This window comes from Equus przewalskii, chromosome 4 (assembly GCF_037783145.1).
Source record: "Equus przewalskii isolate Varuska chromosome 4, EquPr2, whole genome shotgun sequence".
In the NCBI taxonomy this organism is placed as follows: domain Eukaryota; kingdom Metazoa; phylum Chordata; class Mammalia; order Perissodactyla; family Equidae; genus Equus; species Equus przewalskii.
In genome coordinates, this window is record NC_091834.1 from 60,319,052 (window position 1) to 60,344,465 (window position 25,414).

Genomic DNA, 25,414 nt, shown 5'->3' on the forward strand with positions numbered 1-25,414 from the left:
TGTAAAACCAACAATGACCTGGCAAACATGGGCCTGGGTGAGTGACTGCTGCCCTGTTCATTCTCAGTATTAATTACTATACGTATGTTAATGATTATTATGAACTGTGCAAGTTGCGAGGAAGAGCTATGCTAAACCAGAGGGCCCATTTGTTGCCAGACTGGTATCTGGTTGGTAAGGCAGGACTAGGCATGGGCTGAATATTTCTAATGACAGTGAAATTTGGGGAAAAGCCACAATAGTACCTGATACATAGAGGGCCTTTGAGAAGAAGAACAGGGATGGATGGATGGATGGGTGGATGGTTGGATGGGTGGATGAATGGATGGGTGGATGGGTGGATGGGTAGATGGATGGATGGATGGATGGGTGGATGGATGGAAGGAGGGAGGGAAGGAGGGGGGAAAGAGAGAGGGAGGGATTTCAGTTAGGGAGATTTCAAGTTTTTGTTCTAAAAAAAAAGCAGAAAATTGAATAATATCATAGGTTTTCCTATTTCTCTAGTGCTGTTTTCCACAATGTTCAAACCATAGTACATCATTGAAGCAGACCAGAAATAAGAAAGAGCTGAAAATTTCACTTTCGCTTCTGCACTGCTGATTCCTCTGTGTGACTAGGGCCATAGGGAGAAAAATCAATTGGCTCTGAAGCAAAACAGATGTGGATTTGAATTCTAATTTTCCACTAACTGTGTGACCTTGGGCAAATAACTTAATCTCTTTGAGTTTCAGTTTCCTCATCGCTAGAAGATAAAAATACTTACCTTGCAGGACTCCCGTCTGTTGTATGCTTCTTTAGCACTTTGAACTTTTTCTATCGTGACACTTTCATGGTTTGTTATAATTACTTGTTTAATGTTCGGTTTGCCTTCATCGCTGGACTGAAGCCACCTTGAAGGCAGGGACTGGATTTACCTTGCTCATGGCTATATCTTTACCATGTAGCACAGTGCCTGGCACATAAGTATTTCCTAAAGGATGACTGGATGGATGGATGGGTGGATGGACGGATGGATGGGTGGCTGGCTGGATGGTTGAATGGGTGGATGGACGGATGGATGGGTGGCTGGCTGGATGGTTGAATGGGTGGATGGGTGGATGGATGGATGGGTGAATGGGTGGATGGGTGAAGAGATGATTCTGGAAAATTATAAGATTAGAGATAATGTATATAGGAGCCCACTTCAGAATCTAGGATGTACTAGGCACTTAAAGATTCCTTTCCACTTTTGGTGAAAGACCTCATTTCTTTATCGCTTTGAACCTTTTCTATCATAACACTTTCATAGTTTATTGTAATTACTTGTTTAATGTTTGTTTGCCTTTATTGCTGGACTGAAGGCACCTTGAAGGCAGGGACTGAATTTGCCTGGCTCATGGCTATATCTTTATCAAGTAGCACAGTGCCTGGCACATAAGTACTTGTTGAAGGGATGAGTGGATGGATGGGTGGGTGGATGGGTGGATGGGTGAATGAGTGGATGTCTGGCTGGCTGGCTGGGTAAATGGGTGGATGGGTGGAGACATGACTCTGGAAAACTATAAGATTAGAGATAATGTATATAGGAGCCCACCCCAGAATCTAGAATGTACTAGGCACTTAAAGATTCCTTTCCATTTTTGGTAGAAGACCTCATTTCCCTTTCTATCTCTGCACTAGGGCTTCCTCTATTTAACTCTGAATATAATATGGCCAACAAAATCTTTCCTTGCCAGTAGCATTGACAGGGCCGTGATTTATGAGGTGCTTTCATGAGAATTTAGTCTATCACTGCCCCAAGCACTATATATCTGAAGAGACCCAAATGTCCACAGTAACCTCAAGACACACAGAAAGGTATTATTGTAATAGAAGAAAGTGGCTTTTCTAAATGGCAGGAGTAGAGCACTGGCTGGAGGTACACCCAAATTGTCATCTCTAAAAAAGAAGACATCTCCTGTTTTAGGAAGGAGATGAATAAGAGAATAATTACCAAGAAATAGCTGAGTAAAATAATCTGTCTTTCCTCTCCATCCCAACAGCACTGTTTGGTCTACCTTGCTATATAATGTGCCACTTTCTACCTCGTGCTGTGGTTACAGGTGCGTGGCCCAGGAGCCGGATGCCCAACAGGCAGTCAGTTAGTGCTTACTGAATGAATGAATGAGTTGATGTCTTTATTTCATCTCCTAACTGATTCCTCATGGTTCGATTCTGCATCTTGCCTTTGTATCTACTCCAGTGTCTAGTGCAATATTTTGTGCCAAGTAGGCTGTAAGCTCTAGGTAAATATTTGCTGGATGAATAAATGAATGCCCAAAAGGGCTTCTGGAGGAAAGCCAGGAAGACATTCGTCTGATGAAAAGAATTTGTAAAGAGGCAGGCAAATGCTGGAAGGGAGACTGTGGCGGGTGGGGGGCAGGGAGGAGGAGAGACAGGCCTCTCAGCTGAATGGAAGTAGTGGGTGTGGGGTTGTCTCTAAAGAAATAGCAAAGGAGAAAGTGTGAGGATGATAAAGGAAGAAATTATCCACCAGGAAAGCAGCTCCATCATGCTGGGAGGAACCCACATTTTGTAGAAACTTAGGACCAGGAAGTAGGGAAGAGGGAGACTAAGGATGATGCAAGTGGTTTGGCAAGAGGTAATGACAGTAACATCCCAATTAGAGCCCCTATGTCTTCTTTTATTTCCCTCTGCCCTCGTCCCCCTTTATTGGAAAGAGATGTTCATCTCCATGGCCCTGCCATACCTCCCAAAAGAGTTGTTCACACTCACCAGTTCTCTTTTAACAACTTCCATTCACCCTTCATCTCACTTTACTGTGGCTTCTACCCACTTTCCATTGCAAAGTCATCAAAAACGCCCTTGTTGCTGAAGCGATGGGTCCTCCTCGTGTTTATCTCACTGGAACAGCTTCTGATACTGTTGACCACTTCTCTCTTTCTAAGTATCTCTTGCCTTGCCTTTCATGTCACCCCATCTCATGGTTTCTCTTTTATCTCTCTGGTCTCTGCTCATTCTCCTCCTCTTCTCATCCCTTAAATGTCGGTGCTCCTTGGGGGTTCTGTCAAAGGCCTTCTTCTCTTACTCTGCATGCTCATCCTAGGCCATGTCGTCTACTGTAGTGGCTACAGTGGCAGTCTGTATGTTGGGGCTTCCATTTCTAGACCTCCAGCCCAGATCTCTCTTCTAAACCCCAAGCCTCTTAGGTGTGTTCCCTTGGCTGTCCCATAGACATCTCTTTCCAACAGGGAAAAGCCGAGCATATCACCGTCTGCCAAACCTGCTTCTCCTCTGGTCTGCCCTATTTCTGTGAGTGGCATCATTCTCCATCAAGTTGCTTATGCCAAAAACAACTCGCCTTATTTTGCCCAAGCCAGAAGTCATTTGCCCTCCTCTGCTTCTCTGTTCTTATCCAATTTATCACCAACTCATGTAGATTCTATCATCTCAGCATCTTCCAAATCCATCCCATTTTCTCCATCTCCACTGCCACCATTCAAGTTCACACTAGCGTCACCTGCCCGGGTTACTGCCCAGCTCCCTGAATGGTCTCACCCCTCCCCATCTTCCCTCCCTCCTTGCTTCTCTTCCCCCAATCTAGTTTCACACTGCAACTGGAGTGATCTTTCAAAAATAAGAACTGGGTGCTGTGTCCTCCTTGCTTACATTTCCCCTCCCTTCTAGAACAAAGGTAAGCCCTTAGCATGGTTTTAAAAGCCCTTAATTATCTGGCCCCTGCTTTCCTCTCTAATTTAGTTCCTAGCCACTCTGAGACCTTCACACACACACACACACACACACACACACACACACACCGTAGTCTCTCGGTTTCAGCCAGCAGGCTGAACCACTTCTAGCTCTCAATGCCATGTTTGTCTTGCCTCTGGTCCTGACAGGCCACACCTTGGTCTGCAAGTCATGCTCCATGGGCACACTTGTCCATAAAGGTACTCCTTGCCATTGGCTGCTGTAGTAGATGTCTGGGTGACAGAGTACCTCTTTGACTAGGCTAACTGTGCTATGGTACCAGAAGTTACTAATGCATCTCTCAGTCGGTGGGGACCCTAGGCCTTGTTGGTAGACTCTACTTCTCTGGGACAACCCTTGAAGGAACCCTGGGCAAGGCTGCTCAAGGCCAGAAGTAACTGGCCAAGGCATGGAGAAGTGCCAAACTGCCCTAGCCCCACCTAGCCTTCCAAAGATTGGAAAGTTCTGCCATAGACATTCCTCTTAAACATCCTCTTACTATACAATTGCCTCCTTATTTGTTTGTATCCCCCAACAGAGTGCAAGTTTTGAGTCAGGGAACAATGTCTTTCGCTTACCCACTCTTTATTGAGCACCTACTATATCCTGAGATACACCAATCAGGACCATTTCAGTTGTCCTGTTTGTGCCCAACCAAGGGGAAGAGTAGGGGCTACACCAATCCTGGACTCCCTTCACCAGGCCATGTGCTCTGGCTCCAGGCTGTGTGTCCCAGATGAAGCATCTTTCTCACACACAGGCACTATCCAATTGCCAACCCATGCACCTGTCTGAAAGGGATGCCTTTTTCTAACTCAGAAAATGTACTCAATAGGCTAATGGTGACCCAGACATCAGAGAACAAGATAAATGAGGTGCTTGTTCTCATAGAGCTATCTGTCTGGCCTGGGGAGACAAAATATAAACAAAGAAATATATATGCACATAGTAAAATAATTCAGATAGCAAAAAGGCTCTGCAAAGAGATAAAGAGGGTATCTGGGAGACAGCGTTAGATTAGATGGTCCAGGAAGACGTCTCTGAGGAGCCAGAACACTTAAGCTGAGATCCAGATGATAGGGAAGCTGGCCATGTGGAAATCAGAGGGAAGAGACTGTGTAAGATCTCTAAGAACGGGATGATCTTGATGTGTTCAAGGATCAAAAGAAAGGCGAGAGTGGTTGAGGCATAGGGGGCCAGAGGGGAGACATGAGATGAGGAGGGAGAGGTGGCCGGGGGCCAGATCACGCAGAGCTTCATGAGCCTTCCTGCCTTGCTCACTGAGGCGCGCCCGGGGCCTGGCTCATGGTATTTATTCAGTAAATACCTGTTGAACGGAAGAATCTCATCATACCTCTGCAGTTAGTGGCCCAGAACAGAAACTCTGTGTGGCCCCAGTGCCCTCTAGTGACCACAGACCCCAGCTCAAGGCCCTCAGTGGCTTCATCGTCTTCAGAAAATCTCAAATTCGCCTTCACCTTGGGGCCCAGCCTGAGGGCCCAGCAGTAGTTTCTGGAAATTGTCTTATTAACTAGTCTCTGCAAGTTGGATTAAATCAGTTACCAAAGTCCTTGATACAAGATCCACAGTCAGATGCACCCCAGGCCTTCATTCCTTACGAAGACAATGCATGGATGCCTAATTTCTCAGGGGGATGCAGGGGACCTGTACAGGTGACAAGCATTACAGCACATTTCTGAATTCCTTAGCCAGCGTGACTGCAGAAAAGCTCTGTGACAGCCTTCACGTTTCAACGTTGTTTGGCAGTTAGGCTGATCATCTCCCTGATCAGGGGCGGCACCATTTGGCTGGAATGGCCTAACAAGACCACAGCCACGGCTGCGTGCTCTCGCCCCTCACATCCTTCTGAAGACCCAAGCTTGGGCATCGTGGGCATGTTGAGGCCGTGTTGCCATGTGTGCACAAACATAACATACTAGTGCTGTCCTTGTTCACTTTCATTTGGATCCCAACCCATTCTGGGCCCTTTAAGCTAATCATCCAACACATTCTGAACTGTCATCTCATTGTGAGGCTAGCCTACACCCGATTGAAAAACCTGTTTTCACCCAACTTCCCTGGAAAAAGTCCACAAACTGCAGCCCATTTGCAAATGTGTGCACGGATAAATCAAAAGCAACAGCAGAGCCTTGCTCTTCTGGGAGAGGGGATGGCAGAGGGAGGAATCCAGTCTTCCACCCCCTATTTCTCAAGTGATCCCCCTGATGCAATATATGCAGCTTTGTTTGAAATATTCTTAAGGATGAGTCATCTCCGACTTCCATGGTGGATCATTCTCTAAATTGGTGAATCTTTCACTCTTCTCATTTTCCAAAGCCCCTGCGTGTGTTTTTCTGTTAGTCTAGTCATACTCCACCGAGCCAAGGGAGGGAATCTGGCTCTCCTTGATGTTTACGGGTATTTCCTCTTTAGTTGTCACTTACCCAAGCGTAGCACATGGCGGTCTCTAATTTTTCTTCATTAATCAGTCCCCAAATTCCTTTACACTTGCTCCTCAGGTGGTGCCATCCAGTCAACATGTTTCTGGAGCTGCAAATGCGTGGAAAAATATAGCCTTCCAGCTGCAGCCACCAGAACATGTGGGAGCAGTGTGTTTTCCCTTCCCTCCATGACCATATGTTTCCACAGGTTCACTCCCAGAAGGTTCCAAGCTCTGTTTGTTTCCCTGCAAATGCATACCTATTTCATCTGTATATTTTCTAAGTGAGTCTTAAAGGCATCAAAAAATTAAAATGTGCAGTGATGATAGCCAGTGTTGGTGAGGGGGTGGGGAAACAGGCACTCTTTCACACATTGTGGAGAGTTCCAATTGATACAATGTTTTGAAGGCCCTTTTAACAATTGCATTTAAAATAAAAAATACACAAACCCTTCCCCCAGCAGTTCAACTTCCCACAATCTACATTACACATGTAACATATCTTTGCAGCATTGTTTATAGTAGCGAAAAATTGAAAATAACCTAAATGTTCGTCAGTTGGAAACTATTACATAAACGAGTTAAATACATTTTTGGTATTATACAGTGAAAGACGGTTAAAAATTAATAAAACAGATCTGTGTGTACTGACGTGGAAAGATGCCTAAGAAATATCATTAAGTTCAAGAGCAAATTGCAGGGCAGTATATATGATATGAGACCATTTTTACAAATTTTTATTCTAGACATTTACAGGACAAAATCTGGAAAGATTCACATAAATCTAATAATGCTGCTTTTCTCTGAGCCTGGGCACTTTCTAAGAGACATTTTTAAATTGTTGGACTTTTTCTGGTTTTTAACAATAAATGTGTATTCTTTTTAAGTTTAGTAAAAGAATAGAGATATTACATTATTTTTGTCATGTTCTTGATCTAAAAGATGGCTTTTTGTGACATGTGCTCTCTTGCTCCTGTTGTCGCCTCCTTGGGTCTCAGACATTGAAGAGCTTTCCACGTGGTGATCCCAGAATTCTTTATCCTCCCCCCAGTTCAGAACGGCAGCCTGCCTTGTCAGGGTTCAGTTACTGTAGCACAGAAGGTTTTCTCAAGATCGCTTCCAAGTTTTAGCCTGCACCTCCAGGCCCCCTGAACCAGCTTTTCTTTTGTATAGAATGTTCAGATTCTTTGTGGGCTATTTCACTGGAGTGGTCTTATTACCTGTTTTTGTAAGGTTCTGATCATCTTCTAAGCCTCTATATCTTTTTTCCCCCTCTTTCCTGAAAGGAGATCCCTGCTTCCCAGCCTGCTTAGAATTGCTCATGAACATTTATTTCACAGAATTTTTAAAGGAGGACCAAGGGGGTTGGGCATAGCCTTTTGCTACAGAAGCCGTGGTCTCTTCTTTTGTCTACAGCTCTTCCTGCACTAACACTGTACACGCTGCGTGTGTTATTATAAGAATGATTTTTGTTGAGTCTTTTTACTTATACTTCAGTTTCAAGGTGGTGATTTATTTAGACAGCATGTTAAAAAACAAAGAAAATAGGGGCTGGCCCCGTGGCCGAGTGGTTAAGTTCGCGCGCTCCGCTGCAGGCGGCCCAGTGTTTCGTCGGTTCGAATCCTGGGCGCGGACATGGCACTGCTCGTCAGACCACGCTGAGGCAGCGTCCCACATGCCACAACTAGAGGAACCCACAACCAAGAATACACAACTATGTACCGGGGTGCTTTGGGGAGAAAAAGGAAAAAATAAAATCTTTAAAAAAAAAAAAAACAAAGAAAATACCTAGTTAGGGCTGGCCTGGTGGCACAGTGGTTAAGTTTGCACACTCTGCTTTGGTGACCCGGGGGGTTCCCTGACCTCGATCCCGGGCATGGACCTAGCACTGGTTATCAGGCCATTCTGTGGCAATCATCTCACATTTAAAGTAGAGGAAGATAGGCACAGATCTTAGCTCAGGGCCAGTCTTCCTCAGCAAAAAGAGGAGGATTGATGGTGGATGTTAGCTCAGGGCCAATCTTCCTCAAAAAAAAAGAAAAGAAAACACCTAGCACTTCCATTAATTAGTTTCCCATTCATTTTAATTTTTGTGCAAGCAAAGTGAACATAAAATTAGAAAATGCAGGTACGCAAAAGAACAGAAAAATAGAAGTCACCTCTATTTTCACTATCGTCTATAGCAACTGTTAATAATTGGGTTTTTATAGTCTTATGGATAATTTCTATGTATATAAATGTTTATCTTTTCTTAAAAATGGGATCATATTAAAAAAGTAAGTAAATGTCCCCCCAAAATGGGATCATATTTAATAAATTGTTTTGTAACACAAGTTGTCTAATACTTAATGTAGCATGGATGTTTTTCTATATCATTAAAGACAGATAATAATAACAGCAGATAAAAGAGTTTACTACATGCCAGGCAGCACACTATGTATTTTATACATATTAACCCATCCTATCCTCACAAAATGCTACATGTTGGGTAGTATTATTACTCTCATTTTATAGATTAAAAACCTGAGGCACAGAGAGGTGAGATAACTTGCCTAAGGTCACACAGCTACTTAGTGACAGAGCTAGGTTTTGAAGGTAAACAGTCAAGCTCCAGAGGCCACACTCTTGACCACAAAGCTCTGACCCACACCATCGTTTTCATGGCTATCATATATGATAATTTATTCAATCACTCTCTTCTTTCTGGGCTGTTCCATTCACTATGATATGCAAAGCAGCAACGAACACCTTGTTCATATATCCATCTTTGTGGGTGTACAATTGCTACCTTAGGCTGAATTCCCATGAATAGAATTGCTGAGTCGAAGGATTTACACATGTTTTAAAGTTTGGATACATATTAGTCAATGTTTTTAAGGAATATATTTTCTAAGCCTCGTTGACCCTTATAATTTATGGTTCCTTTCAAAAAATGTGTAACTGTCTCCTGGGTTCAGTGCCAGTTTTGTCTTAGAACGTGGAGCTGCTTGTGTTCTCTTCGTCTCCTTCCCTTCTGCGTTATACCCGTCTCTCTAAAATATTTAACAAAGGAATACACTTCCCAAAAGCGTTATGCCTCGTGGTGTCGGTGCTTCGGTAACTTGCCCCTCCTGGACTTAGCTATTGGATGGAGGGATGCGCATAGGTGGAATACTGTCCCACCATTTGACTTGAGGATGATTTTCATACTGCTAGTTTTCTTTCTTTTCTGTTTTATTTTTCCCTTCAAGCTTTGAAAAAGCTTGAAGAATTGCACGAGAATTGAAGTAACAAATCTGTTACACAATCCTTTTTTTCCGGATTTCAGTCTCTGTACATTAGGGGGGACTGCCTGCCGAGGGTGACTGATGTGTCAGAGGCCTGGAAGGCAGAGCTCTCTGCTCTAATGCCACCTCTGCCTCTCACTTGTTTGATGACCTTGAGAAGCCACTTAATCGTTCTGCATTTCATTTTCCTCATTTGGCAAATGAGGAAGATGAACTAAATGACCTAGAAAACCTAATCCAGGTTAGAAAAAAAAATGTCAGGCTATCCAAGACTGAAGTAGATCTTTGAAAAATATTGTATACAGTGGAGGCAAAGGTGCATGTTAGTAGGGCAGTGTTGAAGGCTGCTGAAGATTTGTTTCGACATATTAAAAGTATTTTGTGCCGTGTCGCTTGGCCGAGGCCTCCTAACAGTGCACTTTAGTGGTTTGTGAAACGTGTCTCTAAGACCAAGGTAATTATAGTTGTTCCACTGAAGCATGACAAATGGCCTCTCGCTTTGAATTCTTTTATGAGAAGGAAAAATATTCCGTGACAACAGCACTGGAACTTAATTACAGGCTCCAGATCTGGGGGCAAGAATAGAGACAGTCATTGGCTGTGGTCAAGGGAGAGAGGACAAGAACATGAGCTCACCTGGGAAGAGCCAGGAAAGGGTGATGAACACTGACCACAGCGCACTGACAACGTAAGTGGGGCTTCACGGAGAATTTGCTTTTTGCCAGGTGCTGTCTCAAGAATTTTATATATATTATCTCATTTAATTCTCACAGTAACCCTAGGAGACAAGTCATGGGATAGGTGCTTTTATTTTTTCTGTTTTATAAAGATGAGTATTGGGAGGCCCTTAAAAGAAATTAAGTAACCTACTTCGAGTTATTCAGCCAGTAATTGTCAGAGGTGATACTTGAACCCTGAGAGTCCATTCATTTATTTAACACATGTCTTTTGAATGTTTGTTATATGCCAGGCACCCTTCTAAGGGCTGGTGAGGCAGACGTGAATGAGGCAATTCCTGTTTATATGGAGTTTGGCTTATAGTAGGATGAGACCAGTAATAGCAAGGCAACCAATCAATAAATAATTTCAGATGGTAATAAGCACTGTGGAGGAGAGTGACTGGGGTTGGGGAAGACCACTTCACACAAGATTGGCAGGGAAGGCCCCTGGGAGGTGACATTTGAGCTGAACCCTACGTGATGGAGCAAGTCAGCCATGCCAAGACCTGTTGGAGAGCATTGTACATGGAGAGTCCACAAGAGCACAGGCCGGGGGCTGGGAAGAACATGGCTTGTTCTAGGAACAGAGTGAAGGCCAGTGTGGTTGGATGATAAGTTGAAAAGGGAAAAGTGTCTGCAATGGAGTCAAGAGGTGGCAGGGACCAGATGACATGGGGCCTTGTAGGCCGTAGTAGGATGTTTGTACTTTAAACCAAATGCGAAGGGAAGACTTTGGAGGGTTTTAAGCAAGGGAGCATTAAGATCTCCAGTCTCTCTAGGCAACTTTCTTTACCTCTATGTTATATTGTCAACAAGAGACAACTGGAAAGGGATAAATTGTTCCTGCAGCAAGCAGGGCAGCCTGGACTAAAGTTAAAATGCTAAGAGCCAGTGTTTCAGAGGAAACAGAATTCTAGGTTTTTCACAGATCAAGAAGACTTAACAGACAGTGAGGGGTTATCTAATCTAAATTTCTAACTTTAGGTAAGAAGACCTTAGGAGATTCAAGGTGAGCGTCTCAACTATACTTAAAAACCTGCATAAAATAGATGACGTCTTTTTTGCGGGGGGTACCTTTCCTCAGCACGTGGAAAATTGCACTCTGCAGAAAGTTGTGGTGAACATCTAGAGCACTTCTTGGTCTGGGAGTTGTGCTGACCTCATAGCATAAATCTCATCCAAAATCACAATACATTACAACTTTGTAGAGATGACATCTCGGGGATCTGCATTTCCATGCAATCTGTCGTGTGTGTGTTTGTGTGTGTGTGTGCGTGCTGATCTTTATCTTTGAAAAAAAATTTTAGAAGATGTCATCAACATTTAACATACAGGACCCGGCTTTTCTGGTGAGGTGGCATTGTATGGGTGGTTCTGGAATTTTATTGTAAACTTGGCAACTTGATTTATTTTATTTGAATGCTCTTTATAAACACTCATGTTAACCCACTAAAATTGGTTTGTATCATATAAAGGATGAAATTAATTGCACGTTTAGGTTAAAAGCTCACTATTACAAGATACTGTTCTCTTACTTCGACAAAAGTATTGAGTTTCACTTTTATTCGGCAAACTAAGTTGGAATAACAACATAAACCGTTATTAAAGCACTGTATTTGTGTGTGTGCCTATGTAGCTCATTATCCATAGGTAGGGACCTGACTACCCAGGCCTAACGATATAAATTTATTTGTGTGAAATTACCTTTGGAGGCATTTAGTGGCCTCTGGGCTAGTAGGGCCCCAGAGAGCAAGATATTAATTGTGAAAGAATCTATTTTAAGCTACCCTTGTGTAATTGAGTAGGATTTGGGGAAGTTCACTACTCATGTTAGTTCATATTTATAAGTAGCATATTTGTTTCTCAGGAGGGGAAAAATTCTCAAATTATCTTACTGGATGAGGCTAGAAAAGTTCTATTCCCTTGCATGAAAGTAGGATGTGACCGCGCAGGGACAAGGACAGGGTAAGGACAGCTCTGTGATGGCGTGGAGTGCAGACGACAAAAAGCAGAGTCTCCTCATCTGAAGGAGCTGAATTAGAGAGCTGTTAAGGTGCCCACAGCTCAACCCTCTGTGATTTGGGAAAAGTGTTTCCCCCTCCGGCTGTTCGAGCTGGAGTACATTTTACCCAGGCCTCAGCTACCAGCTCAGGAAGACTCTCATCGCTCCGCCAGAATTATAAATTCAGCTGTCAGCGCGAGGCTTGTTGAGTCGACTGAACAAGCAGAGTTCCTCCCATTGTCTGTTTTCTAGCTTGATGAATAACAATTTTGTCCTCTCCATTTTGTTGTAACTCTTTCACTCTGACACTTCTGATTGCTGAGTGGTTTTCTGGAAATTTCCGAAGTCACACACTGCAGTAAATTCAAGGAGATAATGTGATTCCAATTGAATCATCAGTGTCTCTACTGTCAGACCTAGTATTTTAGGAGTTCAGTTGGTCGAGTTGCACAACTTCCCAGATTTAATATTACATACTTGCCACTCGGCGTCTTGCCCTCAAGTCTTAATAAATAGGCTAAAGGTCTGATTGGAAACTGTGAGATAAATTATATGTTTATTATGCCAAGTTAAGTAAATACTGTTTGAAAGGATTGCTGGAGGGGACAATCAAGTTAATTGCTTTAAAAATCTTTTTTGATTTACTGGGCTCTATGAAAATGGCTAAGCAATTGATTCTGTCATGTAAGAGATCTGAAGACAGTGGTGTTGGGTCCACAGGGTTGCCATGCACATTTCCTCCCTCGTGCCTGGAACTGTCCCATAAATGAGCGGAGAGGCCCCCTGAGGCCAGAAACCAAGTACTGCTGACAGACTTTTTCCTCCAGAGAAGACGCATGTTGACAGTTTGACGTGCAGGCTGACGGATTGATTTCTTTCTTTTTATTCTAGATGCCGAAGAATACCAGCCTCCGATATGGAAATCGTACTGTGAGTATCTGAAATGATAATGTCCTCAGAAGTCTCCAGCAGGCTTGCCTTTTGAACAATTCTTGCCATTGATTTAGTGCACATAAGCGGTCCCACATCACAGCACTGATCACCCAAATCCTTCTTTTTCCACTCACAAGAGATGTTGGTCAGAGGGGACTAGAAAAGCACTCTCCCCTGGCAGGGACCCTCGAGAGCTGGCTGCCTGTGACCCACTTCAGAAATGCTTAGAAAAAAGGAAATGTACACTCTGACTCTCTACCTTTCAATTGAGAGCTTTCTTTCTTTCTCTTCCTTCCTTCCTGCCTTCCCTTCCTTCCTTCCACAGTTGGTCAGCAAGGGTAAATTTGTTGACTTCCATGAGTTCTGTTCTTGGCCAATCATCCTAAAGCTGTAACATCATATGAGATTTACCACAAAAAAAATTAGCAAAAATATAGCACAGAATTATGTTTGATCACTAAGGGCAACTCCTTAGAAACAGACATCATTATCTGATCATCAGCCACCAGTTCAACTCCCCTCAGGAAGGCAGGCAGTTGTCATCACCTCAAGTTTATTGTCTCTTTCCTCAGTGTCATCTGCCTGACTAAGTAATTCTCCTGTTAGAGGCGGGAGGAGTGTGGTAGGATGGAAGCCCACTGGGCTCAGAGCCGAGGGACACAGTTCTTGTTCAGGCTCTACTTCTAGGCAGCAACAATAAGAATAATTCTTGCAATTGTTATTGATCTTGCCCTTGTTTCTATGCCCATTGAGACCTGCTGTGGGCCAGCTACTGCGCCAACTGTGCGCTTGAACTCTCAAATTCTCACCACAGTCCTAAGCAACGGGTACCGTTGTTATCTCCATCTCGCATACAAGGAAACCACAGCTCAGGGAGGTTCAGTAACTTGGCAAAGGTTTTACAAAAAGCGTTGGAGCGGCATTCAGAGTGGAACCCAGAAGCAAGTCTGACCCACAGCCTGCAAGTCTCCAAGACTTTTTTTCTTTCTATTTAAAATTTTGTACATAAATACATAAATAAGTATACACATGCACACAGAGACACACACATGTATATACATATGCCTATGTATATATATGTTTGTTACAAAAGCAATACAAAGCTACATTAAAAAATAAACTACTGGAATACGTAAAGCTGAGAGTAAAAATTTCCCGTAATCCACAAACTAGCCCCCACTCTGTATTCCACGCCTCTTTCCTGCTCCCTAGTAGCTGACCCCTGTCAATTTTGGGAGGCATATCCTTCTACGTGTTTAAAATACACATGCTTTATATTAAGGCATTATGTTGTTGTTATTTCCTTTTGTAAAAATAGATTTATGCTGTACTTGGTGACCTTCAACTTGCTCATGTCACTTCACAAATATCGTTTCTATCTTTCCATGTCAGCATATGTAGAGGTACCTCGTTCTTCATTACAGGAGTCTGTTCTTCCATCTGTGAAATAAAGGGGCGGTGCTGGGTCTCTAAGGGCCCTTCCACTCTAATGTTCTGCATTCTGATCTTCTGTTTTAAAAGGCAGTACTAATGACTTAGTAATTGGATGTTTTTGTTTGTTTGTTTCCTAATGGAGTGTGAAGTGCTCTGACAGTAAATCAACAAAATATCTGTAGTGAGAGGTGCTGGGTGTTCCATGACTTACTATTCCTTGCACACTGCCTTGCACACAGCCTTGCATACATTAACTACCCAATAAATATTTGTTGAGTGAATGCCACCGCAGAGAGCTTTACTGAAGCAAAACAATGGCATTGGCTCAAATTCATTTCGCCTTTTGCAAAGAGACCTTGGGCCACCCAATATATCTCTTAAATGTACTTCTGTGTCCTAAGGAAGCTAGAAAACACCTTGCTAATTATATGTTCACAGTATCAATTTTACCCTAGAGTAAAATTGGTTTTAAGTCTGATTTGGGGGTCTAACCCAGTTGTGGGGTTTTTTAAAAATTTGTTCTAGAATCATAAAACTTCAGATGCAGAAGGGATGGTTGAAGTCATTTGTTACAAACCTAATGGCATAAATGAAATTCCTCTCTATTGCACCTAACTAATTGTCATCCAGTTTCTATTTGAGGGCCTCTAGTGATGTGGAACTCCAAAACTGAGGGACCTATGCTTTCAGTAGGCCATCTGTGGCATCAAAAACACATTGACCAGAGACCTACAGAGCACCACTGAGAAAGAATTCTCTTTTGGTTGTCCTGGATCCATGAATTGTTTGGGTTTGGGTGTTGGACCACTTATAAACTCACCTGACAATATTATTCCCAAGCTCCTGCTATTGCACGTTAATCCCAAGATTGTCGTCCACTCATTTGGTCTTTCAGCGAACAATGAATACCTTCTGAATGTCAGAGAATAAGTATTAGGAATCAAAAATGAATAAAATGTGGTCCATACTTTCCTCCAGTTTACAGTCTAGTGAAGAGGCAGATGTAAACCAACTAACTTAAAATGCAAATGAATTTTAGTAATAATATACGACTACTGTACCTCCGGGGACTGGAGGAGACTTTCTAGAAGAGATTAAATTTTCACATGAGTCTTGAAGGATGAATAGGAGAAGGAAACTGAGGGCTCGCAGGACTTCATGAGATACTTTTTAAAATCCAAATACACTATAATCGTAGCATTTTCCTGATCTGAAAGCCCAGCAAATTTCAGAATATGAAATTTGTTTTGTTTTAAATAACCTGTTGGCAAACCCATTCCCAACCCCAGGAATCACCAAGCTCTTCTTTTTGAAAGATCACAAACCGTCTTTTGAGAGATTAATTTTAGATATTGAAGTAAATTCATTAGCATATCATTTATAGGATCCACATCTTTCCATCATACACTTTTTTTTTACTTTAGTGATTATTTGTTACTTTGAAATCTTTCCTATATTTACTGGATGCAGTATATTTTTGCCATATTAGAGGATTAGGTTTAAAAATTTAAAGTCATAATATTCAATTATTAGAGAAGTATAGAAGTATGTCTTTGCTTTCATTATTTCATAACTTTGACTTATTTGATATCAGAACATTATCATGAAGCATTAGTCCCAATTATGACATTATTCCTAAAATAAAATTAGTCTACTTCATAATGATTCACTTTAAGGAGCTGTGTCTGAGTTTTAATGCTAATTGCAATGCTCTTGGGTGCAAGTAGTGGAATTGTCTGCTCAATCACATTGATTGACTTAAGCAAAAAGTCTAAGGGCACTGTCTTCAGGCCTGACTTGTTCCAGCAACTCAAATGACATTACCAGAACCCAGTGTGTCTCTCCTCCTTTTTTGGCTCTACTCTGCTAGGTTTGGCTCTGCTGTTAGTGGACTCCTCCCTTGTGATCCCCAGATAGCTACCAACAGCACCAGGGATAAGGCCTCCTCATTCAAGAGCAACAGGCAAAGAGACAGTTTACTTTCCTGACACTTCAAGCCAAGTCTTAGCACTGAGTCTCAGATTGACCTGAGTCACCAATTTTGACTCCGTCACTGTGGTCAGAGAATTGGGATATGCTAACTGCCCTACAGCAAGCAGGGACCACCACTGAAACTCTGATGGGGGTGGGAGGACCAATCCTATATCATACACATGACTAGAAAATTTGGAGTACTATTGGAATGGGGAAGATGGAAATGGATGCTGGGAAGGCAACCACAAATGTCTGATTTAAAAATTTAGAAGAGTAAGGAACCTTAGAAATCAGGTCTCTCGGTATTTTACGTAAAGTGCATTATTTATTCATTCATTCATTCAGCAAATGCATATTAAGTCTTTGCCTTAAGCCAGACAGTGAGCTTGGAGTTGTGGGCCACAAGGATGCATGACACTTGGTCCTGAGTTGAAGAAATGTGAGGTCATACGATGTCCCTTAAGTTCCTGTATTCTCTGCTCCCCTCTCTTTCTCAGAAGCTAATGCTGTCACTTACTGGGCTGTTTCCCAAAAGAATAATCTTGTCCCAAAATATCGTGTATCTGCAGCTAGTCCTTAATAGTCAAGACCAAACTCCAAAACATTGATGAGGTCACTGAGAAAGCTTTGGTTTCAGTTCTCTGAAAGAAAAGCTATTTTCAAGTTCGCTTAAAAAAAAAGTAAAGTTACATTCTAAACTTTAAACCAGAACTGGATGAACTGTATGCCCTAAGTAGACAAGTTCAAAAGCCAACCACCATGGGTGTACTCTGAAAGGTTTTATTTTTTAAGGGACCAAATGCCAATTAGGCGGCAGATGCTACGGCCGACAGCTCTCCCAGGAGACTCTCCCCAGCAGCGGGTGAAGCAGTCCTAGCTCGTGCGTGTGTTTCTAAAGAGGAGTTTAGAACCTCAAAACCCAGATCCGCAGGCCTCCTGAATCAGAATCACCTGAGGAGAATATTTATAATAACTATTCCTGGACCTTACTCCAGATTTCTGAATCAAAAAAGTAGGGGGATTTGTAATTTATCACATCACATGGGTGTTTCTTATGCACGCTTATGTCATAGATCTTCTGGTTCAAGGCTACACAGCTTCATCCTCTGGTCTTTCACAGTGCCATTAGACAAGAGAAGAAGTCGGTCGCCATTAAGACTGGACGAATGTTCTGTTGGCGAGGCAGGCTAGAGCTGGGCTTGAGCCAAGAAGACATCTAAAGCACCTACTATTTCTTACTCATGCTTATGAGTTTTTTTCTATGAAAACTGAGAAGACATGGGCACTGAGCAGGGTGGTACTAGCACAATGTCACAACAAAGTGGTGAGGTTTGGCTCCTGGGTCCACGTGCCCTCTTTAGAAGCAAGTGGCTGTTAGAGGCCATCCCTGCAGGGTCTCTTATGAGCTGATGAGTCTGGATTGGGCTTCAGCATCACCCAGGCCACAGGCTTTCGCTCGGTGTCCATAAGGAGTAGGTTGATTCTGTTACCAGAGGAGGGTGAGTTGAGTTTTCTTATTGAAGAGAAAGTAAAACATCCTCTCAGTGAGTGATGACCCCACACCCCAACCCCCGTCAAACAGCTTATTCCAGTGCTACGAGTTCTTTCGTACGCTGTAGACGTCCCAGGGCTGGGGAGTGCCTGGAACATATTTGGAATATTGCTGTACAAGCAGAGTCCATCATATCGCCTCTTAGCCCACAGAACCACCCAAGAAGTGAAATACATCATTGCATTTTGCTTGTGAAATGTGTTTGTTGAACAAGGAAAATTCAAGAAGTGACACTTTCAGATAATATGACATGTTCCAGTTATATTAAATGTGCCTCTGAGATTTTTTTTTACAGATGTTTGTTTTGTTATGGCTAACCTTGACAATGAGGGACTGGGGCCCTCTCTCGAAGCTAAGATAGGATTTAGGGCCCCATTTTTCATATGGCTATCATTGCAGTTGGTTACCGTCTCATTATCTTTATAGACAGCCACATAACCCAAATGGCTTCTGTGCCTATTTGCCAACTTCTGTTGTTTGGAAAAGCACTGAGTAGGTCTTGCGGATCTGAGACCTGCTCACTGAGAAATAGTCAATTAATGATGTGTGCTGCCCAAGGACCAGGAAGGAGAGGTGTTCCTGGCTTGAGGGGTTTGCAAGCATCCCCTCAAAATCACCCCTGGCTCAGACTGTTCCCAGTTATGAGGCTGGTGAAGTACTACATTTCTCTTTACTAAAGCTCAGAGGGTCCCTAGAGGACACAGCTCTGCGCTTTAGCCTGTGGACACAGGAGAGGAACTGTCCAGAAATGTTCCTTCGCCGGTATCCTCCGTGATTGTTAATGGCGTCTGGATCTCTCAGTCATTCAACGTCCTTCTCTCTATTCAATTTGTAATCAAGCTGGTCAGTCCTTCTCTGCAATCACCCACCTTCTCATCTGCACTCCCACCAGTGTCACCTCAACTCACACTTTCACCATCTCGTTTATGTACAACTAAAATACTACTCTCTCTCGCTTCCCTGCCTCCAAGGTTCCCACTCTGATCCTTCCTTCAGCAAGGTGAAGGGCAGTGGCCATCACACCTGGCTGTGCATTGGAATCTCTTGAAGAGCTTTAAAAAAACAGATTTCTGGGCCCCTCACCAGACTGGCAGAGTGAGCATGGCTAGGGAACACAGAGTCTGGGAATCTGTATTTTATTGTGGCTCCTCGGAGATTCTAACACAAGCAGCCGCACATGGGATCTCCTAACCATCTACTTCAGGGAACCACTGGCTGAGGCTGAAAAATACAGACTTTGGGATCAGAAAATCAGGCTTTAAATCTTGATTTCATCATATTATCTGTGTGACCTTCAGCTTCTTCAAAGCTTAGCATCTCCACTGCTTTACGGGTGGGTAGGTAGGGGGGAATAACAGTTACCTTGAAAGTTTGTTGGAAAGATTAAATGAGAAGATGCACATAAGGTGTGTAGCACATAGTAGGTGCCCAGAAAATGGCAGCTTCTATTATTCTGAATAGTCTTATCCTTATTATCATTATTTGGAAACAGACCAGATCAAGTCACCTCGCAAGTCAGGCAAGCCAGGGAAGACCTGAATGAAGGGAGAGAGGGAGTCATATGGATGTCTTGGGAAAGAGCAATCCAGATGGAGGGAATAGCAAGTGCAAAGGACCTGAGGCATAAGAAAAACAAACCAGGGCTTTGGATTCAAAAGGATACATTTTAGCTGGACACCATGGGACAAATATTTAACTTCTCTGCACTTGTTTTCTCATCTGAGAAATGAGAATGATAATGATACAAAGCTGTTTTTTCTGAGTTCTCATGAAGATTCAATATAATATTGTTCCTGGCACATGACAGGCACTCAGTATGCTGGTTGCCTTCTCTTCTCCCTTCCTCTCCACTCATCCTCAAAGCCTGTACATAATGCTGACTGTAGTATCTGGTCTATACCAGATGCTCACATATTTGCTGATACGAATTGCAAAGGCACACTTGGCTAAAATGCTTCTGTCTTATAACAGCTGTGCTTCCTTTGTCATCTCCAAGGGAGGCATTAAGAGTGGCATTCACAAAGCCATTCCACCTGGGCCCCCCACATATAAATGTTGGCTTCAAGAGGCGTTGACAGTGGGAAGAGAAGGGACAGGGTTCTCTAGATGTGTGTTCTGCAATTCTCCTTAGATCTAGAACTCTGTGATTCTCAGAGATGGCCCCGTTGGTTCTCATCACACTCATTAGCAGCCACAGCCTGCTGAAAAGCAGTTAGTAGGTGCTGGAGGTGATTCTAGACAAATAAAGTATTCCATGTAGCCTCTCTCACGGCTTAAGGAGCGCATGAGCCCTACTGTGATAGTCAGTGGAATGTCCACAATTATTTCTCTATCTTTGGCTAACTCTTCCTCACGTTTCTTCTTTTACAAGAAGCCTTCTCTCACCCTATCTCCCATACATGGGTCCAGTTGTCCTTAAGTGACACAGGCATCATCTTTAGTGTGGGCAAACTAAGCTTAGAAATGTGGCACATTACAACATCTATAAGAGGGTGAGGCAGTCTCTTCTCTGTGCTAAAGCTGGATAGTCTACACCTAATTAGGTAAGAAAATGACTACGTTGAGCCGAAAGCATTGGGGACCCATAATTACAAAACACAGCCCATCATTTTCATCTCTGTTTCCACATAACCATCTGCCCTTCCATTGAAATTTATTTTTTATTTTTAGATCTAAGAATAAATCAGAAATTTTTGCTTATCTTATTACATTTTCTGGAAAGAGTTTATAGGACTGAGTTTTTAACTTTTCATAGATTATTCCATCTGAAATTAATTTTTCCCTCTCAAGATTCTGAAGATAACATCAACTAGGTTTGTATTCAATTTCTGTGTTCGTGGAAGTAGAACCCAGAGGCACCAGCATAGGCTAGTTTCCTTCTAACAGAGATAATAACCGGACTAGCTGAGCAGCAGAAAATCATTTGTTATAGTCTGAAAAATCACAAATTATAGTCTGATAAGCTGTATTTTTTTATGTGATTACCTGCTTTCCTCCATGCCCACGCCTGAAAGTCTGTCTTTAAAGTAGGATACAAGAGAATTATTTTTATTTAAGATATGAAAGAGCCCAAGAAAAAAGAATGACAATGGGTGGGAAATAGTCAAATAGATGAGAATTCATGGTGATAGGGCAAAAATGGAACTCATGAGAAGAGCAGTGACTTGGTGTTTCATTCTCTCACAGAATCAGTTGTGTCTTTGTACATAACTGTTAACGTTGCAGAGAAGGGCCCTCCTCTTCCAATGCCCGTCTTTCCTGCTCTGTCAGGAGACATCAGCATTGAAATTCAGGAATCCTATTATTATATGATCCTACTACTTAGTTACAAGTAGAATTTCAACTTTAAAATATTCAGAAGAATTTTAGTCGCATCTAGTCTTCCAAGAAAGCCATAAAATGAACAATGCCAGTAACAATTATGAAACTAAATTGGCCTTATAAGAAGGAAAAAAAATCAATTTTTCCAGTTTACATTCATGGTGACTAATTTCCATATAAATGATCTGACTTCATTCCTTCTAAAAATGTGCCAGTATCCTCTTTGCTTTTTGTTTGAAATATTTGCAGTTTTTGAGATGTACTTAGATGGAACTATTTGAAGGCATGTCGGTATGTGTTGCAGTTTTCTGATTATAATTATCTTTTTTTTTTTTTTTTTGGCAGTGTATCAGTTACAGCAAGAGGCCCCTCGTCCCAAGAGGATCATTTGTCCTGGGGAGGTCAGTACTCAGCTATTTCCAATACACCTTGTTAAAGATGATAAATTGGCAGCACCATGTTGATGTTGAAGGGCTTTCAAGTTTCCTGGGAGTTGATTTCTTTAACGCTTGTTAGAATGTCACCAAATTTAACACCTGAAGACTCTATATTTTGAAATCAGGTGTTATTTTAAAAATACTAACAAACTAACTTGGAATCAAATATCTCACATTTTTAACCATTGCAGAGGCAAATGAAGCATCCTTGGTAAACTCCCCTAAAATGTGTATTTTGGCTGTTTTCCTTGTTCCTCCTTTTGATTCTTTTATCATTTTTTATGAGAGAATGCTTCCAACAGAGAAAATACAGAGAATAATAAATATCTGGGTACTCTCAACACCCCATATTTAGCAAATCTTTATGCTTTTAAATATTTACTTGACATTAAAGAGAAAGCCCTCCAAGAAAAGTGACTGTGTTTTTATTCTTGGCGATAAGCTTAAAAAATATATCGTCTCATAAAAATGCTTACCAGCCCACAGAACTTTCTCTATCCCTCCTTAGCTCATTAGTTCTCTTATCGTCTGGGCTTCCTGCAAGATTTGAAAGACAGCACCACAGCTCTATTTTCTATTGTCACATTGACCAGTTTCTTTAATAGCCAAACTAATATCCTTCAAACAAAGCTCCATGGCTCCTTGCTTATTTTTGTTATTATGACTTTGATTACATACAGAGTAGCAGATATCTTTTTAAATGTCACATCTGCCTTATCAGGGGGAAAAGGCTCCATTTCCAGCATTCTTGAGATTCATCCTTGAACATCAGTACTTCCTGGCAGACTGACTATGGTCCTTAATCTGTCTCAAAGACTTAGGGACATACATGCCCACATCTAGAGCCAGCTTATCACTGTTTAATAAATGTTTCTATATAAAATTTTACTTCTATTGAAGGGTATTGAGATTTATCAAGTAATCTGAATTTTAATGCAGAGTAGACATTCTTATCCCAGGAATGTGGCTGGAGAGGAGAAAATATCTAATCCTTAAGGAACAATCCAGGGTGGAGTCAAATCTTTCTTTGGTAGTCTTATCCTATCCTGTCACTCACCCTGCTGACTGTTGTCTTTGGTTACCCAATAAAATGCAAATAAGAGAAGAACAGGACAAATACAATTTTTTTGATGAGATGCTTTAAATAGGGTGTTTGTGGTGAGAATTAAGAAACAAGTTGTTAAAAATTCCTTCAGTCCTACTTTACATTTAATATTTCTCCATCAGAAAACATATAACCAAGTGTAGGGAGCTGGAGGAGTTCAAATGTCTCCATAAAAAGAATATTTGTAAAGTTAGAATACAACTAAGGACTCTTCCCAGGGGTATTAATAGAAAGTTTCCAGGCACGGTTGGACACCAGAACTTGAAACCCAAGGGGGCAGTAAATATCCATTTGTTCATTTATTCAACAAATACATATGGAGAGCCTACACTGTTCTGACTTTGGTCGAGGTGTTGAGAATGCCCCAAAGAACTTGCCTCTTGGTACCTTTGAGTGTCATATTAAAAGAGAACAAAATCATAACATATGTAATTAGAGATATGGTTAAGATTTTTACCTCTGCATGTGTGTGGGTGAGTGTGTGTGTGTAAAAGAGAGAAGGAGAAAGAGAGAGAGAGAGTGCACTTGTTTGTTTCTCAGAATCCTTGGAACCATGTCGGTTGTCCTCTGAGGCAGGTGGACTGTCAGCAGTGGAGATGGGTGGGTTGAGATTAGCTTCACAGAAGCTCTGCCTAGGCTTCGGCTGAAACTCCTCAGACGTCCAGGGGGCTGAGGGTCCACTGCACATCTCTTTAATGTTGCACTTACGTCGGAAGGAAATGCCACAGACACCTTAGCAAAGCACAGCTGTGTGCCACAAGCCACAAGGCTCTGCTGTAGCTAAAGGACATGGTATATGTGCAGCTTTTTTTTCCTCTTGTCTGTCTTTTAAACCAAGTTTTCACCTTTCGACCTTTATCAATTTGATTCATTAATAAGTTATACCTGGTTGATGCTGGATTCATTGGTAGCTTGCCTCTAGAAATTCCATGCTCCCATTTCCGCCATGAAATCTAATATGAAATGGATATTCATCAGTTCCATTTCCTCGGCAGGCAGCATGGGGCCCATCCAGCCAGGCAGGTGTCAGGCGATAAAGGGTTGAGTGTGCTGGAAGAACAGGTGCTGTCTAGATGAGCGCCAGCAGGAGTGGTGACAGTTCCCTTTGTCCTCCTGTGCGACGTTAACTGCAAATAATTCCTGCCCAAATTGCTGGGCCTCCTAGGACTTGGCCTCCTTCTAGTGAGGGCACAGCCTCCTCTCGGACACTGGTGAAATGGCTGCTTCTGCTACAGATGGTGTTTAAGCAAACATCTCTTTGCCTTGTGGCACACCTGCGTGCTCAGGGGACGTGCCTAACGAAGACAGAAAGCCTTTCAGGTTGAGTGTGTGGCCAGAGAGATTGAAGCTTTCTTAACACATTTACATAAAGCCATAAGGCTGTTTCTTTTGAACAATGAGTTATGATTTTTTTCTGTTTCTTTGCCATCTCACCCTTTCGCTAGCTATCAAGAGTTCACATTTTCCTTTTATGCACAGTCCTGCTGCCCTCCTTCTTAGTCATCAAACCCTCTCCTCTCAGCTACCTCTTCCCTTGCCCCGGCAAGCCTGCCCAGCTGTGCTACTCCAACGTACTCGATCTCTTGTTTCTCTAATGACTAATAACTTCCCAGACTATGGGCCTCTCTCAGGTTAGGATCTTCTTATTGAACGTGATGAATACCCACTTTAGAGCACCAAGTTAAGTCTGCAGTTACAGCGATATGGAACACTGTCGCTCAAGGCTACAGACTGATTCAGCAGGCAGAATCCAACAAGCTTTGCAAACCCAGGCAGGGAGCCCAGCTAGACTTCTTCTGAGTCCTTGCTCTACCGCTTTCTAGGTACCTCTCTTAGAGCCAAGCACTTCCTGTCTCGGGGGGATTAAGGTCTAACCCAAAGGCAAACATCGACTTTGTATCTAAATGAATCTAAATAGGATATCTGCGTCAAGTGTCTAGAATGGTGCCTGGCATATAATAGGTACTCAGTGTTCGTGATTCATGGCAGATTCAGAGACCTGTGAAGAGCAGCTTCTGAGACAGTCATTAGGGATAGGGTCAGCAATGACAGTAATCTCTGAATGTGAGGGCAAAAAAAGGCAACCATCAAGAACAAAGCAGGATGCCTGGGTCAGGAATTAAGCCACCAGGAAAAAAGATATGGAGAGTGAGGAACAGAGGCTACAAGCTGCTGAACAACGGCTCTGGCACCAATTAAGCCAGGTAGGTCAGTTACTGAAATAGCAGTCCATTGCTTTCCTGAGATTCATCGCTGTAAATTAATATTTATGGAGCAGCCGTGGCACCTGGCACTCTATTGGCATTTCCTGAGTGCTCCTTGCCAAGAGATTCAAACCATCCTCCAGTATGCAAAATTCTCACTTGTCCTCTCCATCAGTTATCAATCAGTCATTTCATAAGCATTTATTAATTGCCAACTGTGTGCCTGGGTGGTCTGCCAGGAACTGTGCAGAATATGGACTCCCAAGTTTGCGTCTCTAGCTAAGACCTTTCCCCTGGG

General features: G+C 42.5%; 1 protein-coding gene across 2 annotated transcripts in view; it reads left to right on the forward strand.

Moving 5' to 3' along the window:
- The window catches only part of CHN2 (chimerin 2), a 287,334-nt gene that overhangs the window by 132,245 nt on the left and 129,675 nt on the right, over positions 1-25,414 (forward strand). For both annotated transcript variants that reach the window (XM_070616121.1, XM_070616122.1), the window contains exons 2-3: positions 13,048-13,086; positions 21,716-21,771. In XM_070616121.1, the coding sequence (XP_070472222.1) occupies positions 13,048-13,086; positions 21,716-21,771 (95 nt within the window). The remainder of the gene's footprint in view (positions 1-13,047; positions 13,087-21,715; positions 21,772-25,414) is intronic.